This window comes from Trachymyrmex cornetzi, unplaced genomic scaffold (genome assembly GCF_001594075.2).
Source record: "Trachymyrmex cornetzi isolate Tcor2-1 unplaced genomic scaffold, Tcor1.1 scaffold151, whole genome shotgun sequence".
Lineage (NCBI taxonomy): Eukaryota > Metazoa > Arthropoda > Insecta > Hymenoptera > Formicidae > Trachymyrmex > Trachymyrmex cornetzi.
Window position 1 is genome coordinate 1 of NW_017296102.1, and position 16,475 is coordinate 16,475.

General features: G+C 29.9%; 3 protein-coding genes across 6 annotated transcripts; 2 read left to right on the forward strand and 1 right to left on the reverse strand.

Annotated features, from left to right (window-relative positions):
* Positions 1-681: 681 nt before the first annotated feature.
* LOC108758118 (E3 ubiquitin-protein ligase LRSAM1) lies at positions 682-4,304 on the forward strand. 3 transcript variants are annotated; one of them, XM_018502910.1, is made up of 10 exons: positions 682-775; positions 1,342-1,443; positions 1,504-1,612; positions 1,719-1,880; positions 1,950-2,049; positions 2,385-2,628; positions 2,865-2,990; positions 3,156-3,350; positions 3,525-3,719; positions 3,816-4,304. In XM_018502910.1, the coding sequence occupies exons 1-10, from the start codon at positions 683-685 to the stop codon at positions 3,939-3,941; spliced, it is 1,452 nt and encodes a 483-aa protein (XP_018358412.1). In that variant the 5' UTR covers position 682; the 3' UTR covers positions 3,942-4,304. The 3 variants fall into 3 exon arrangements, with proteins under 3 accessions (XP_018358412.1, XP_018358413.1, XP_018358414.1); XM_018502911.1 differs by having other exon boundaries at positions 691-749; XM_018502912.1 differs by having other exon boundaries at positions 694-770.
* A 1,363-nt stretch (positions 4,305-5,667) lies between these two features.
* Positions 5,668-11,624, reverse strand: Chrac-14 (DNA polymerase epsilon subunit 3 Chrac-14). 2 transcript variants are annotated; one of them, XM_018502931.1, is made up of 3 exons: positions 6,888-7,007; positions 6,639-6,803; positions 5,668-6,063 (listed from the first exon to the last, which is right to left on the reverse strand). In XM_018502931.1, the coding sequence occupies exon 3, from the start codon at positions 6,061-6,063 to the stop codon at positions 5,668-5,670; it is 396 nt and encodes a 131-aa protein (XP_018358433.1). In that variant the 5' UTR covers positions 6,639-6,803; positions 6,888-7,007. The 2 variants fall into 2 exon arrangements, with proteins under 2 accessions (XP_018358433.1, XP_018358435.1); XM_018502933.1 differs by lacking the exons at positions 6,639-6,803; positions 6,888-7,007 and adding an exon at positions 11,449-11,624.
* LOC108758131 (gamma-soluble NSF attachment protein) lies at positions 7,287-10,415 on the forward strand. The gene is made up of 8 exons (XM_018502927.1): positions 7,287-7,359; positions 8,144-8,211; positions 8,382-8,466; positions 8,730-8,747; positions 8,825-9,032; positions 9,271-9,519; positions 9,702-9,953; positions 10,053-10,415. The coding sequence occupies exons 1-8, from the start codon at positions 7,310-7,312 to the stop codon at positions 10,170-10,172; spliced, it is 1,050 nt and encodes a 349-aa protein (XP_018358429.1). The 5' UTR covers positions 7,287-7,309; the 3' UTR covers positions 10,173-10,415.
* Positions 11,625-16,475: the final 4,851 nt, after the last annotated feature.

Consider the following 16,475-nt stretch of genomic DNA (forward strand, 5'->3'; position numbering starts at 1 on the left):
GTTCGGTCGGTCGGTCATGAGGTGATCAATTGGTATAAAGAAAATATTAGCTATTTATAAAAATATCTATTTTGTTTACATATTTTTTTGCAACTATATCTTTTCTTTACACCAATTTATCTCATTATTCTGTTCATAACAGTATTAAGGTACGATTATCAAAAAATAATTAATTTACAAGATATTTAACATTTTATGTGAAAATGTGCAACAATAAAGAATAAAATATCTTTGGTAAACTATTGGTTTTTTTTTATATCTGTACCTTATTACTTTTATGCAGAATAATTAAAGGAATCATACTATATAAAAAAAATAATATAATTTCATTTTAAAAAATGAAAGTGACCTCGAAATTTTCAAGTGTCTTCATTTATAGAAAAATTATTAGTAGCGTATTGTATCTCTCGATGCTATGCAACTTCAGTAAATAAATTATTTCATATTTCTAAAAATAGCAAAAATATTCTATAGTAGATGGACAGTTACCGGTCTGACCTCTGTACACACACACACACACGTACACACACATATGTATGTGTATGTACATCCTTTTCCGATATATGAGCTATAAAAATTTTTATATGCTTACATATGTTCTGTATTCTAGTATATTTTTACATTGAAAAATTTTACAGAATAGAAATTGATCAATTTTGCAAGTATCTATGATTCACGCATAATGTTTGCGCATATTCATAGTTTTTTTTCTCTTTTAGGCAGCATTACAGAAGCTAAACAAAATGAAGGCATGTTGGACGCTTCTTTGAGTTTCGTATGCTTCCCACTTGTCATCCATTTAATTATTACTTAATAATAAAGTTGATTTGAAAGGTGCAATAACATAATTCAATTTATAAAAAGTAAATAAGTAAACAAAATTTTTGAAAGAAATTCATAGCATAATTTTTTATAGTATGAACAAAATTACATTTTGTTCTTTTATTTTTATTTCTTGAATCATTATTGCACCAGCGCCTTACATATTTGTTAAGTAATAATTCCGCTACTATAAAGTGCCGATTTCTTATTCCATTTTTTAGATTAATTTTTTACAGAATTTTTAATGAATATTAATATATAACATTTTTTCCCTTCTCTCTATTATTTGTTCATCTCTAATTTATCTGTTATATTGTCTTATGCAGACATAAAAAAAATCGATTGTATTTAAATTTATAAATCTGTGAGAATTTTAATAAATTAATAAAAAAATCGTTTGCTAATAACAGATTAATAAAAATAATTTCTTTTGTTTATTCGTGTAAGAGTGATATTAAATTTTTTATTAGTCTTTTATGTAATATGTTGATGCCATGAAGTAAAATTCGCTTTCGACAGGAACATCGGCAAAATGCCTTGTTGGAAGTGGAGAAAAACATAAAGCAACAACAGGAATACGAGATAGAGATGCAATCCATGCTCAAAACTCATAGGAAGAAGGTGAATTAAGTGCACACAAAATCTGTAAATATCTTAAATATGAAACTGTTGCGTTTTTAGCTCTTAGAAGACGTAGCGTTGCAACAAATACAATTGGAGCAAGAACTCGAAAAAGTTCAACAGGAAAGAGACACGAATAGAGCGCGTTTACTCTCGTACATTCACATTGGTACATATATATCTCCTTTTCAATCTTTAACAAATTCTACACAAAATACTATTAATTTAGCAAACATGAAAAATCAATATAAATATATAAATAAACTTTTTTTTAGCGGAGAAAGAAGCTGATAACGTAATTAAAGAATTTCTGAGAAACAGCGAGGAAGAAAGACAGAGTCAGGCCGAGTTAGTGGAGCGGGAGAAGCAAGAAGAAATGCAACTATTAAGCTCCTGCCACTCAGAACAGTTCCTACTACGTACGAAAGACACTCTTTGTAAGTATCGAATATAAAGATTATCCAAAATCAAGATTATTTGCGCATGAATATAAACTCATTTTGCAGTTGCAATGGAGAAATTGTTGGACGAGGAAATGTGCAGAACAAGGAAATGGGAAGAGCATACCAAATACAGAGACTGCACCGTACAATCCTTGCTTACGTTGTCAGTAATAAATTTTTTCTTTACATTTGCTTTTCTCACGAGTCAGTCTATAAAAGATATACAAAGATATGTTAAATATATTATTTCATTGCAATGAGTAATCAAATTGTCTTCGTCAATTCGATGGGTAATAAATCTATGAGAAATTATTTATAGATTGAGTCTCTAAAAACAATTTGCATAAACTGGTTAATAAACTTTAATTATTTAATTATTTTAAATAACAGTTATGAACAGTTATGAATAAAAAATTTTTTTTATATTATGTATAATATAATAATTATCATCATTATATAAAAAGAATTAAGAAGAATAAAATAAAAATTCGAATTAAGGGAAGTGAGAAACAACGACCACTTGGCACAGATAGTGCATGATCAGGAGAAAAGCAGGCAAGACCTTATTGATAGGTTACGACGGGATGAAGTCTTACAGAAAGCAGCAGTTGCCGCATTGTTGGAACGGAGCGATGCGCGTTCCTGGAGTATTATTCAGCAAATGAATCTCGTGCAATCACAATTGGCTGCGCTTACTAATATCGAACTTGAAAGGCGAAAGTTGGAGATCACTCAGCAGGTTGTAAGTATGCTCAATCTTATCGCGTGTATTAAATAAGAATTTAAAAAAATATCTTTGCTATCATAACTTATAATTATATAGATCGTAATATAATAATTACATAGCTCACTAGATTATTATACTAGATTATCAGTCTCTTAAATTTTAGATTCTTAAATATAATAAAATATATTTTATATATACAATATTATATGTATATAAAATTAAATATATGTAATTTATATACGTATTTTTAGAATGAGATCGCTGATAAACGCGTGGCTCTAACAGATATTCTGGTCGACTTATTAGAGCAGCAATCGAATAGGAGAGCTCAACTATTGGAGACGATCAATACAATCGAGCAACAGCGAGGCATCTCTGTAATTACGTTTCATTTTTCACTCTCAAATTTCTTATTTAATGTTCTACTTCTTTTTTGTAAAATTAATAAATATTAATGAGCTTTAATATAGTTTAAAAGATAATAAAATAAAGATGTTGAAATAAAATAAGAAAACAATAAAATTATTAAAAATGATTGATAGAACGTGAGACGTGACAGTTTGTTTTGGCTGATGCAATATCAATCTTTGATGGAAGCTCGGCCACAAGGACTATTGGAGATGTTGGAACCTATGCTGGTTCGACATGTGGCGATAGCAGGAGCTTTGCACTGCCTTCCATTCTTAGTCACTTTACCATCTTTATTACCAGATATTAGTAACGAACAATTGACGAATGCAAGTATCTTCTTCAAATTTTTAAAATATTGTAAATTGGAGTATTTTTGTAGTGTTAAATAAATTTGTGATACTTATATAATCAGATTTTATATCTATTTGTAATGAATAGTGAATAAACTTTTAATTATTTAAAATACACATCCGTTATTTTGTATAATTTTTATTTTGCAGATTGGCATAAATTGCGAGAATGATCGCGCTGCCATAATGTTGGCAGTTGAGAATTATCTATCAGAAGTTAAATTGAGTGACTCCAGATCGCCTGTAACAGCTTCTGCGCCTCTCGAAGAGGCATCGACCAGCGATCAAGACAATTCTATTCAGAATGTCAACATAATCGAATGCGTAATTTGCTTCGACTTGCAAGTAAATGTTTTTATACATATAAAATTTCAATACTCGATATCGATGAATTTATTTCGTTATTATTATAATTATATATTGTCTTTCTCTTTTTTGCAGTGCGAGGTGATTTTTTTACCTTGTGGACACTTCTGCTGTTGCTCCATTTGTGCGGAAAAAATTTCTGCAGAATGTCCAATGTGCAGAACTTTAATAGAACGTAAAGTTCGAGTTGTGCAGCCTTAAATTTATAAAACTCGGTTTTATTTAGCTTATTCACGAATAATGTCAACTTGATGCTTCTTAAGAGTATCAAAATGCGCTATTCTTCCTGGTCTGTGATTATGCACGTCAACAAACTGTTTCCATAGTAGTGGAAAGTATAACCACACATAAGTTATATTTACCACTAATATAAAGCTCATAAATGTCGGTATATGGAGAATATACTATTATACACCTCTTTGTGTGTGTGTGTGTGTGTGTGTGTGTGTGTGTGTGTGTGTGTGTGTGTGTTCGCATGTGTGTACATCCATTTCAAAATAAATGAGAAGTGGTTTTTAACAAAAATATTTAAAACAAAAGTTATTGATTTTATTATTATTTGTCTCCTTCAGGTCATATAACTTTTATTTAAAGCGTTTTTAATAAAAATCACTTCTTATTTTAAAATAGATGTATGAGTGATCCCAAACACCCTGTATATTGTGACTCGCAAAATTGTTCAAATGATCAATTTTATAAGCAACTAGTTTTTTTACACACAAAATGTAAAGTGTTTCCATTGGAAATTCTTTGATCAATTTGATATAACATAATTGGAAGTTTTACACGAGTACTATCTATATACTTTATAGATCTTGTCATATGCACATCGATTAATAATTTAAATAGTAGATCAGATAATTGTTTGCATTGTTCTTTGTTTTTGGTCAGAAAATATCAAAAGAAAAAAAAAACAAATATTATCAATCTAATACATCAAAAGACACAATTTAAGAAATATAGAAAATATTTATTGTGTTAATTTCTATGCTTTATCATTATGTCATGTCGTAAACATTATACTAAACATTATATTACATTTTACATTGATTTTACAGAAATCATGTGTGCACATTGGAATGTAGATAAGAGCACAAATTTACACGTTAAAATTATTTTAATCATACATAATTTTATATATACTTATATAATATAATATATATAAAATATACTATACAATTAGCTTCAGATAGATTTCGTATTAATTGAAGATACCACCAAAGCGAAATTAAAAAGAAATGTGAAATGTTCAAAGGAAGCATAGAAAAAATGGACATATTTTATATCCTTAATAACTATACAAAATATAATTATTCTATTGTAATTAAATTAATCACGTACATATCTTCATAAATTACAGAATATATTAGAATGTATAAGCACACCTGAGAGGAAGAGAAAAATATAAAACTTGTCGGTAGTTAAGTCGAGAAGTCAGTGCGAGAAAATCAGTGCATTTATAAAAAATAATTTTTACAATGAAATTTTGATAAACAATCGATTCTAAGATTCAATACAATCCGAGTGTTACTTTCTAACTAACGTTAGCGTTATTTAATCATGACAAAGAGAATCTCCTGTAAAATAATATAATAAAATTCTCATTTATGCAAATCGATCTTCTCATCATCACAAACTTTTAAATAACTAATTTTCTTTTTTGCACGAAAAACAGCACATCGTTTATAAAATTATAATGTTTTAAAATTATTAAGTAATGCATATTATTAAGAAATGTTTTATGTATAATCTGCTATTATTATATGAACGTAATTAAAATAAATATTAAGTTTTGATTTAATTAGCTTCAGACTTCATATGTTTTTTATTATTGTTCACACTTGAGCATTTAATTTATATTATAAATGTCTTAATTATTATCAGAGATAAATTTTTAAGAATAGTACATATGTGACGAATTCACTTTTTAGAAAATTTCAATAATTTCTCTTCCCGCTTCTTCATCTTCACCATTTACATCATCATCATCTTTCTTTTGTTGCTTTTTCTTCGACGTCGCGTCTTTCTTTTCTTTCTGAATCTTTTTAAAGTTTTCAAGAGATTCCTGCAATGGGTCAACAAACTGCTCAAACTCGACATCTATCATCGCTTGTATCACGTCTGGACCACTGATAGTCTTGCGATTACTTCTCTTGGCTACTATATTGGCAGCCGATGTGAGATACAGTATGAAAATGGATGCGGCCTTCGCTACCGCTGTTCTGGCATCTTTTCCAACTGTCACTCCATCTGGTAAAGCTTCCTTGATGATTCTGGTCACAACCGCATTGGGCAGATTCAGATCTTCTAATCGCTCGGCCATCTAATTACCGTTTATATTTTTTCAATTCTTATAAATAAAGAATAATATAAATTATAAAATATCATAATCTTACAATTATAATACTCGTGACATAAATTGTCAAAATAGAATTAACATGTTTACAGGGTGCATCTAAAATAATAGTCAGATCTTATATTCAAGACCATCTTAAGTATAGTCTTAAGAAATCACGAATCAATCAGAGAGCTGCATTAGCGTCTTAAGACATTACTTAAGATGGTCTTGAAATAAGAATCGACTATGAATACCGGTCTAAGTAAGAATTTCTGAGTATTTCTTTTGTCAATATTACTTGATTAGTCAATAATTCTCTGTTAAATTGAAAAATTGTTTTTTCTCTCTTCTGAAAAACTTAATTTTTTGAGTTGTGTCATTTTTAAAGTAAGAATATGTATATAAAGTATAAATATCTTTCATAAATAAGAGTAACATTTGACAATTTTTTAGGTTATCTTTAGTAAACAGTTTGTTGTAACGCATAAATTACAAAGATCAAATTCTAAAAAAATGTAAGTGAAAATAGCAGAAACAACGAGGAAAACCTCTGTTATTACCTTAATTTGTAAACGTGAGAGTTTATCAGAGTTTATCTATTAGCCCACGATTTGAGGTTAGGTCTTTCCCGCCAACGACTTCGCGACAATTACAGTTGCAGAAATAAACCTTGTCACAATGAGAATCAACAATGAAGTGAAGACCTCGTCAAATCAAGTGAAGATCTACGAATATATTGGCAAATCACGATAATTACATTTTCACTGAACTATGCGTTCGAAATTCGAACAAAAATTAACACCAACTACCGGAACTAAAGATGTGATTCATGGATGAATGGCATGAATGGCAACACAAATCTGTCAAATATATTGGTATTCGTAACTAATTGATGAAGAACGAATGAGGACCAATCAAGTTTGACAAGCTGTTACACACTGACACCAACTGACACGACGCACTACGCAGGCGAGGCGGAGTAGGTTAGGTTAGGTTAAGTCAGGTCGCCTCGTCGATAATCGCTTGTGCGCTTCTCGCAATCTCGAGAACGGTCGGTGCTGATGAACGACAAGTGTAAAGATTAGTCTCGGCGTCTGTATGCGGACAAAGTGCTTTGACGAGAGGCGAGCAGCTTTTAGGATTGAGACGCAATTCCGGGTATCGAACTGACATAACTTTGTTGTCGTTGTGCTCGACCGAGGAGGAAAACGAAGACACCATTCGGAGGAAAATGTCAAAGATCGAGGAGGCAAACGAGCACATACGTCAGGCAGAAAAAGCGTAAGCATTCCACTCGCCCTCAAGATTCTTTTGATGCTTACGAATCGCTCAGATATTATTGGAGTATTTAGAATGTTCCTTGTTAGATTTCGTATTGTCAGACAGTGTGTCAATCTAGTATTAAAGGCTAACAAAATGAGCTCATGGCAAACTTCAATAATGTCTTTTAAAGGCTTGTAGCTGTAAGTTTTCTAAAACTATATACTAATGCTCAAAAGTATATTTGTCCACTTTAATTTTTATACGTATCTTTTTTTTATGTTGTCTGTTCTAATTTTATTATATTCTTTATACACATCATTTCCTTATTTAAAAAGTGACACAACTCAAAAAATATGATATATATATTTCTGGATTATTATATGAATAAGTTAAGTAAAAAAAAAAACATTACTCTATCACTCATCAAAAGTAAACTAAGCTTCATAAAAAATTGTCATAATTAAAAAAGGATGATTTTTTAAAAATTGTGAAACATGAAAATGATTGAGTAGCCAATGATTTTTTCTAATAAATGGAAAAATAGATTTTTTCTTTTCTGAAAAACTTAATTTTTAAAGTTGTGTTATTTTTGTAGTAAGGAAGCAATATATAGAATGTAAAATTTTGAGCTTTATCAAACATCGTTACTGAGACTAATATTTAGAAGATTAAGAAAGAAGAGAGGAAACTGAAATTTATTCTACTTTATTTACTTAATTAAGAAAGAGAGAATGGACAAATACTTCAGAGTAATAGTATTATTTGTAGGTTTTTATGTGGGACAAATCTTTGTTTCTTTCAGCTTGAAACCTACATTCTTGAAATGGCGACCTGATTACGAGGTAGCAGCTGATGAGTATTCACATGCTGGTAAGAAAAATATGAGATTATGATAATAAAATATTTAAACAAAGTGTAAAAATAAAAAATCAAATATTTTATCGATGTTCAAAAATTCTACAATATATAATAAATTAAGAAGTTAATCAAGATTTTTGCAGACAGTTGAATAATTTAACTATACTTTTACAATATTTTAGCAACCTGCTTCCGAGTAGCCAAATCATATGCACAGTGTAAAGATTGTTTAGTGAAGGCAGCCGACTGTTACAAACAAACCAAAGCGTATCCTTTGATATAGTAATAAAAAACAATTTCTAATTTTTCAATTTTAAGTGTTGCATAAAATATATCTTTTTATTAAACTCGTCCAAAAATTTATTTATTGTATTCTTTATCATTATTTTAATAACCAACTATTACGTTTTCATAAAGATACCCAAAAGACAAACTTTATATTATATGAACTTAATTTTTTCCTAAAGTTTCTGCTAAAATTTCACACATCCTCGTGTATTTTCTTTAATTCTGCAATTATTGTGAAATAGATGGTTCCATGCAGCAAGGTATATATCACGTATATACACAATTTAGATTTAATCATGTAATGTATTATGAAATTATAAGAATGCAATGTTTTTAGGTGCATCGAGCAGGCTCTGCTTGTTTGCAAGGAAATGGGGAATTTGTCAGAAGTATCAAAACTAGCTCACAGTGCTTGTGGCCTTTTCCAGCAGCATGGATCTCCTGAATCAGGCGTTACTGCTCTCGACAAGGCAGCCAAAATGTTGGAAGCTACACAGCCCCAGCAGGCTCTGGAGCTATTTAGACGCGCGGTTGATATAATCACGGTAAAAATTTTGTCACTATGAATAAAAATAACTACTATAATAAAAATTATAGAAATATCGATATATTATATGAAGAAGAAGAAGAAAGATTGTATGATTTAATTATACAGATGTATAATTTTAAAGATTTTAGAAAATGTACATATAAGAATTTTGAAAATTTATTAAAAATTAAATGTTAAAAACAATTGTATAAAAATCCGTAGTAAGAAGGATTGAAAAAAGATATTATCTGTAGGGCGAGGACAATCCGCGACACGCAGCGGAATACATGAGCAAAGTTGCAAGACTATTAGTGAAGCTACAGATGTATGACGAGGCGGCAGATGCAATACGTCGCGAGATTGGCATGTATCAGGATGTCAAACTTTGGCAGTCGCTTGGAAGGCTTACTGTGGCGTTGGTGTTAGTGCAATTGGCACGAGGTGATCAGGTTGCGGCCGAGAAGGCCTTCAAAGAATGGGGTAACTTCTGCGAAGCCCCTGAAGTACGTGAAAGATATATAATAAATTTTCTTAACATAAAAATAAAAAGGAATTTTAAATTAAAATTCTCTTAATATACTGCTCAACGAATGTTTCTTGGTAATTGGAAAGTTGGCGAGCCATTAGTACCAAGATGAAAAAAAATTTGTCAATTATGTCAATACGCGATCTATTGGTTCTTTAGGTGCAAACATTGGAGATGTTGCTACAGGCATACGATAATGAAGACGCGGATGCAGCTCGGGCAGCCCTTAACAGTCCTTTTATCAAACACATGGACGTGGAGTACGCCAAGCTAGCGCGAGGTTTACCTTTACCACAACAGGAATACGCTATTCCACCTGCTGGAGTAAGAGCCAACGCCGCGGAATCCTATGTTTCTCCTAACGCGTCCAAGGCTGGCGGACAGGCTACCGTCGAAGCTGAAGTTAACCACGTGAGTTTTATTATTATATTTTATTATCCGTCATTTTAACATTGTATATTTGATTATTTCGTTAAGCATACAATGACGGTGATTTGTTGATTTTCTTAGGCAAAGAACGAAGTCAATGAATCTAGTCAATCAATCGAGAAGAAACCAGAAGTCGCATCACCGCCAAAACCGACACAAAAACAGGAGGAAGAGGACGATTATGAAGGAGGCCTGTGTTAATCGTCTTTACATGTAAAAAATTCCTGTATTGCTTATAAACTTTTAATTGTGTAACGCTTGCATGTATATTGAGCGTTTCATCGCATCGAAACACATTATTCGCTTCAAAAGAATTTGTCTTTCAGCTTAACTTTTAACAGAAATCTAACTGTCAGAATTATTAGAAGGCAATGCAAAAATGTGGAAAGGGATAACGATCTGTATCTTTTTTTATATTTTAAATTTTTATTCACACAAATATGTCACTTTAATTCATTTATTAGTAACTATTTTCTCTACACAATTCTTATGAACATTTTTTTTCCAAGATTTAGAATTTAATTTATTTTATATTAAACTTTTTATATTTTTTAATTTTAAAAATCTAAAAATGTTATATATGGAGAAAATATATTTTTGTCGAAAAGACTTAGTGTGCCACCAGAAATGGAAAATTTTAATTATTTTCTTTGATTGTGACAATACATAAAAATATTTCACAAGATCCATCTTTCATAAATTACCGAAGTAGCACACAGCGTCTATAAAGCGTCAAGGAAGCATAAAAAAGTGCAAATAGTTGCTTTTTTAATGCTGTGCAGACATTGCTGTGCTACTTGGATAGACTTGAAATATTTTTTCGTTTTCACAATCATCACAATCGAAGAAAATAAACGTTTCAAAAACTTAGTTTTTTGATGGGACATTCTGTATATAGCGACACCATGAACGTAAATAAGAGACATCTGCGATTTACTTTTACATATACGCGCATGTGTATATATTCCTTTAGCAAATCTCTAACATTTCCATATTTTTAATTAATAATTAGCTGACGTTGTATATACTTTAATTGAAAAACGAGACATTCCTCAATGAAAGCAGAAATATTTAGTTTTTCAGCAATTGTCCTAGCGAAATCGTTATACCTAAACTGTTATGATTGTGAGAGTTTAAGAGAAAAAAAACTATGAATATTATATCCCGAAATGTTGCTGTTTTACTTGCAACCTACCTACAAAATGTACCTACAATCCTTAATAAAAAAAAATTTTTTTCAAAGTTAATTTCTGCGAAAGTCAATTCCGTTATATGGAATGTTTATATAGGTTATGTTTAGTCGTACACATATCTGTTCCACTTATTGCACATTATGCTCTCCATTTTGTAGATATGAAATTTAATAAATTTAATGAAACTGAAAAAGAGAGAGATGTGGAAGGGAGAAAAACAGATAAACGATTTAAAAAAAAGCGCAGTTAAAAAAGATAGATTCATAATTGCGAGGAATACTCACTGGGAAGCTCGAATTACTGCAATGGTAAGCGGATTTACGCGGGAATTGCCTGGAGACGAATTCTTCGTTAGTCTTCGTAAAGTTATCACAGGTTTTTACGGAAGATCGAATCGCACCAAACCACACTCCGATACAACGAATTCGAATCGCACAACCTAGGACATGAATTTGAAACCAAGTGAAAATAGCGCGCGCGACCATAAACTACAGGTATTAAGCCTTGTGTCCACGATGCTAGAAATCGGTCCGAGATCTCGGATGAAGAAAGCATTGACCAATCGCAATGTGATCAAATTGTTCAAATGTGATTTGTTAAGGCCCGTCTACAATACACGGAGTAAGAAGTAAGAGTAAGAAATTGACAATCACAGTCGATTATTCTTCTCATATTCGACTGTGATTGGTCAATTTCTTACTCTTACTTCTTACTCCGTGTATTGTAGACGACCCCTTAAGGCCCGTCTACAATATGACTGCGTGTATCATAGGCTGCGTGAGATATTGCTGTGGTAGTATAAAAAGACGTGTCGATGTGCGGCGCGCGGCGCGACATCTAGTGATTTTGTCGGAGTTCGAGCGTTGCTTTAGGATAAATTCAGCGGGATAACCTAATCGCGATCATAATAATAATAAATAAGTAATAAACACTAATTATTAAAACAGGCTTTCAATTTTTAAAATACAAAAAAAATTAACAAATAACAGAGCTAATGAGAGCCAACACGGATAATCAAACGCAAGATTTGTATATTAAAAAAATCTACAAAACTTGCGCTTAATTATCCGCTCTGAATCTCATTAGTCCTGTTGTTTATTGATTATTTATGTATTTTAAATAAGCAACATTTCAAAAAATATAAGAACTCACAATTTGCGAGCAAATTACCCTCCCGAAAATTGAGTTTATCTTTATACACTGAGAACAAATATTTGTTCAACTAACTGCACACATTTAGTTGTTCGCAGATTTGGTTAATTCAACAAATTTTATTTATCTAAATTTAACCGTAGTCTACTTATATAAAATATTGAACAGTTCGTTAAGTAGATTACGATTAAATTCGATTAAATAAAATTTGATGAAATAATCAAATCTGCAAACAAATAAATGTATTTAGTTCGTTGAACAAATTTTTTTTCTCAGTGTACGTTTCTTTTAACAACTTAAAATGGTGTTACACACCAACCTACTACGTTTAAATACTCTTCTTTCTTCTGGCCAGATTGATGATTCTCACCTTTCGTTGATCGTGGCCAATATTCTGGCATTGTATGCCAGAAATCGACAGCAAGGAGAAATACTCCTTTTTGCTGCCGACTGCTGCCGACTAACATTGCCGGCAATAAGCGTAAGATTTTACGCTTATGTACGATGCGCGAAACACGAACGCGTCGCGAAGGGTTCATCAATGAAATGGACTAAATTGTAATATGAATAATCAATAACAATAATAATTCCACTAATATACAATGAATAAATGTCGCGTTTATTTTAAATTAAAAATATAAATATTCGACTAACAATAAATCTAAATTTTAAAAATCTTTAGGTTAATAATGTTTTTATTTCGAAAGTATCGAATATTAAACTAAATTAAATTTTTTAATATAAACATTACTATATAAAAAACAAAACATTAATTTAAAAATAAATGGAAAATGACTAAATCGATTATTATCCAGTGAAATTCAAGGTCCATGTACGTATTTTTAACGATTCGAACGATTCGTTGCTGAATCTCATCTCAAAGCATGCGGAGATGAAAAATTCAGATGAATGATGCAAGATCCGAAAGGGATAATTTTCCCTGACACACACACAGAAAAATACGCAAGTAACAGTTACTCTATTAATAATTACTTACGCAAGTAGTAATAACTTATTTCAAGTATTTCAAGAGTTTATATATCCGCAAATCTATCATAATTTCATCAGAAGCATTAAATTTATTCAAAATATATTCTGAATCCTAGCAAGCTTAATACTTCAATCAAGTTTCAATTTATTAAATTAAAACAAATTCGATATTTTCATTTTATATATATATATATATATATATATATATATATATAAAAGTTCGTCTCTTCGATAAAAAAATGTTATAATATTCTTTAAAAAAAATAAATTCTTGCTTTGAGTACATATTAGTATTAGAGTTTTTCTAAAATTTTTAATAAATATATTTTAAGATTATTATTAAGAAAAAATATTCTTTGAAAATATTCTTAGAAAGAAAATAAATTGAGTAATCACTTTTCTTAGCAGTAGATTGATATTTTTCTGTGTGCATCAATAAACATATCTCTATGTATTTTATAAATTATTAGAATCATTTTTTGTATAATTTATTATTTTAAAATTAAGTATTTTAAGTGAGATGCAAAATTCTAAACGCGATTTTAAAATAATTATGATATAAAATTTTTTCATTTCTTGAAATGTATATGGATCTTACATCATGTTACTACTTTAACTGGTATAAAATCCAGTTACTACGTATGGATAAGTTATAAAAGTTTAGGTTAAAGTCAATGCATTGTGATTAATAATAATTAGGAATTATAAAAAATATCTTCCATAAGAAAACCAAATAAGTTATACGAATTATACTACTCGACATTAAAATATTTTTTATTATTTCATAAAATGTATACGTATAATAAATACGGCAATTGAAAAAAATTCTTAAAATCAACATCTGTTTATATGTTTTCTGCACTAACTTATATAAAATTTAATCCTAGATAAATATTTGAGAATAGGACAGATACACTGAGAGAAAAGTGTTTAATATTTGTGGTACTATAATTGCACAGTAAAATAATTATAATTGGGAGTCCATTTTATGTTCATTATACTGATATAAAATAAACAAAATTATTCAATAAATGTAACCGCAATTACACAATGAATACACTCATTCTTGAAAACTGATTTAGTATTTATGTGATAATAATAACAAAAAGTATATTAAGAAAAACTAAAGATTCTTAATATACTTAGTAATATGTGCGACTATCATTCATAGCATAATTGATTATATTTGTACGTTAAAATTACTATTAATATACAGTTGTCCCAAGAAATAACCATAAATTGTTAAATTATGTCAGTTGTGTGATACCATTTGTTTTCTCTCAGTGTATTTGATGATATATGAATACCATGAGCTAATTCGAATAATAGTAAATTAAAAAAGTTAATATATTTTAATTTTATTTAATCTCTTATCTTTTGTTTTTTCTATATTTTTATATCTTTAAAATATTACAATATATTTCTTATAGATATGTAAATTCAATAAATTTTAATGTACATGATAATTTAAAATTGACCAAAAAATATTATTAAACAATCAATATAATTGTTAATAAACAATATTCTGTTATATCCTCATGGTATTCTCAATTTTTCAAAAATTCGACGATTGTATACAGTGTGTGCATTCGAAAATATCTTTCCGAGTCGAAATTTTAGTCCTATCTGGAATCTCTTTCAACCTCAATTAAACTTTATAAAGTTATTTTGATACTCGAATAATCAAATAAGGCCTTTTTTAATATCGTTCAATATACTTCTATTTAGAAAACTTCTTTTGAACCAAAAATTATAGGAAATCTCCCAAGTAGCACACAGAGCTTAAAAAGCGTTAACAAAGTGCTAAAAAGGTATATATATTCGAATTTTTAACGCTTTACAAGCGCTGTTGTATGGCAAGCCGTTTTACTTCTTAATAGCATAAAAGAAATTTAGTCTAATGTTAAATTCTTAAAAAATAATTGTCTTAAAAAAATTACAATTTTTAATAATGAATTTAATATTAGACTAAATTTCTTTTAAGCTATTAAAAAGTAAAACGGCTTGCCATACTGCTGTGCTATTTGAGCTACTTGGGCTTGCAATAACTGCCATTTATAGGCTCAACGTAGGAGCTCAATTCATCAGATTAGAACCTCAGATTACAAATCTCAGAATCTACATACGTCAAATTTAGAATCTACATATGTCCTAAAATTAAGGTTCAAAGTAAGAGCAAAATTTCAACTCGGATTCGTATACACACCAAATTAAATTCATACGAACAATAAATTAAAAAAAAGAGATATCTAGGATTAAGTTTACCCTAATCTGTTTTAACCTATCCATTTTAAGGCAACAGATGTATGGAATACTACACGTATACTTATCGAAATATTAAATGTTATTAAATTGATGCATATATGCATTTAGATTGTCGTATACTAATCAAATTACCATACATTCATTACCTCAATAAAAACATAATTCATTCATCACTCACCGACCTGATGTGCAACAGTGGAGTTATATCTGCAACTGTCGCTACGATGATTCTGTAACAAAAAAGGTAAAATTCGAATTAAAACAGGGTAAGGAAATAATCATTATTTAAAAACATAATTACTATATATGAACGCATGTAGAGTTTTATGAAAAATAATCATGCAATGTTGAAAACATAATTTTTATAGGTATCGGATTTTCTATTCATCATTTAATTAGATATTTATGAAAATAATTATAATTCTCTGAGGGAGACTTAAATAAGAATTAATTCGTAAAAAGTTTTAAATTTTTAAGTAATTTCTCTTTTTTTAAATTATTATTTTTAAATCATTGTACAATAAAATGATTTAAGAACAAGGAAAAAAAAAGGATTAATTTTACATAAGTAAAAAACAATATTTACCGCAAGGTTGCTCCACCGGTGCCCGATGCCACTCTCAGACCTCCTCCTCCTCTCAGAATCGGGTTGACATCCTCTCGCACAGGACACTCGCGTAAGACACTCGCGAATAATACACTATTAACGCGCGTGGACTAATCATTCAAAAAAGTCTCGCGCGACACTGCGGCACTCCACGTTCACAAAACCCATGATAAGATTTCTATTTCGATCGGTGGAATCAACACCACACGTCGACGAGTACTCGCGAAACACACGATGAATACCAAACAAGGGTTAAGCCCCACACGAAAGAAGACGAAATCGATCGTATCGAGTCCG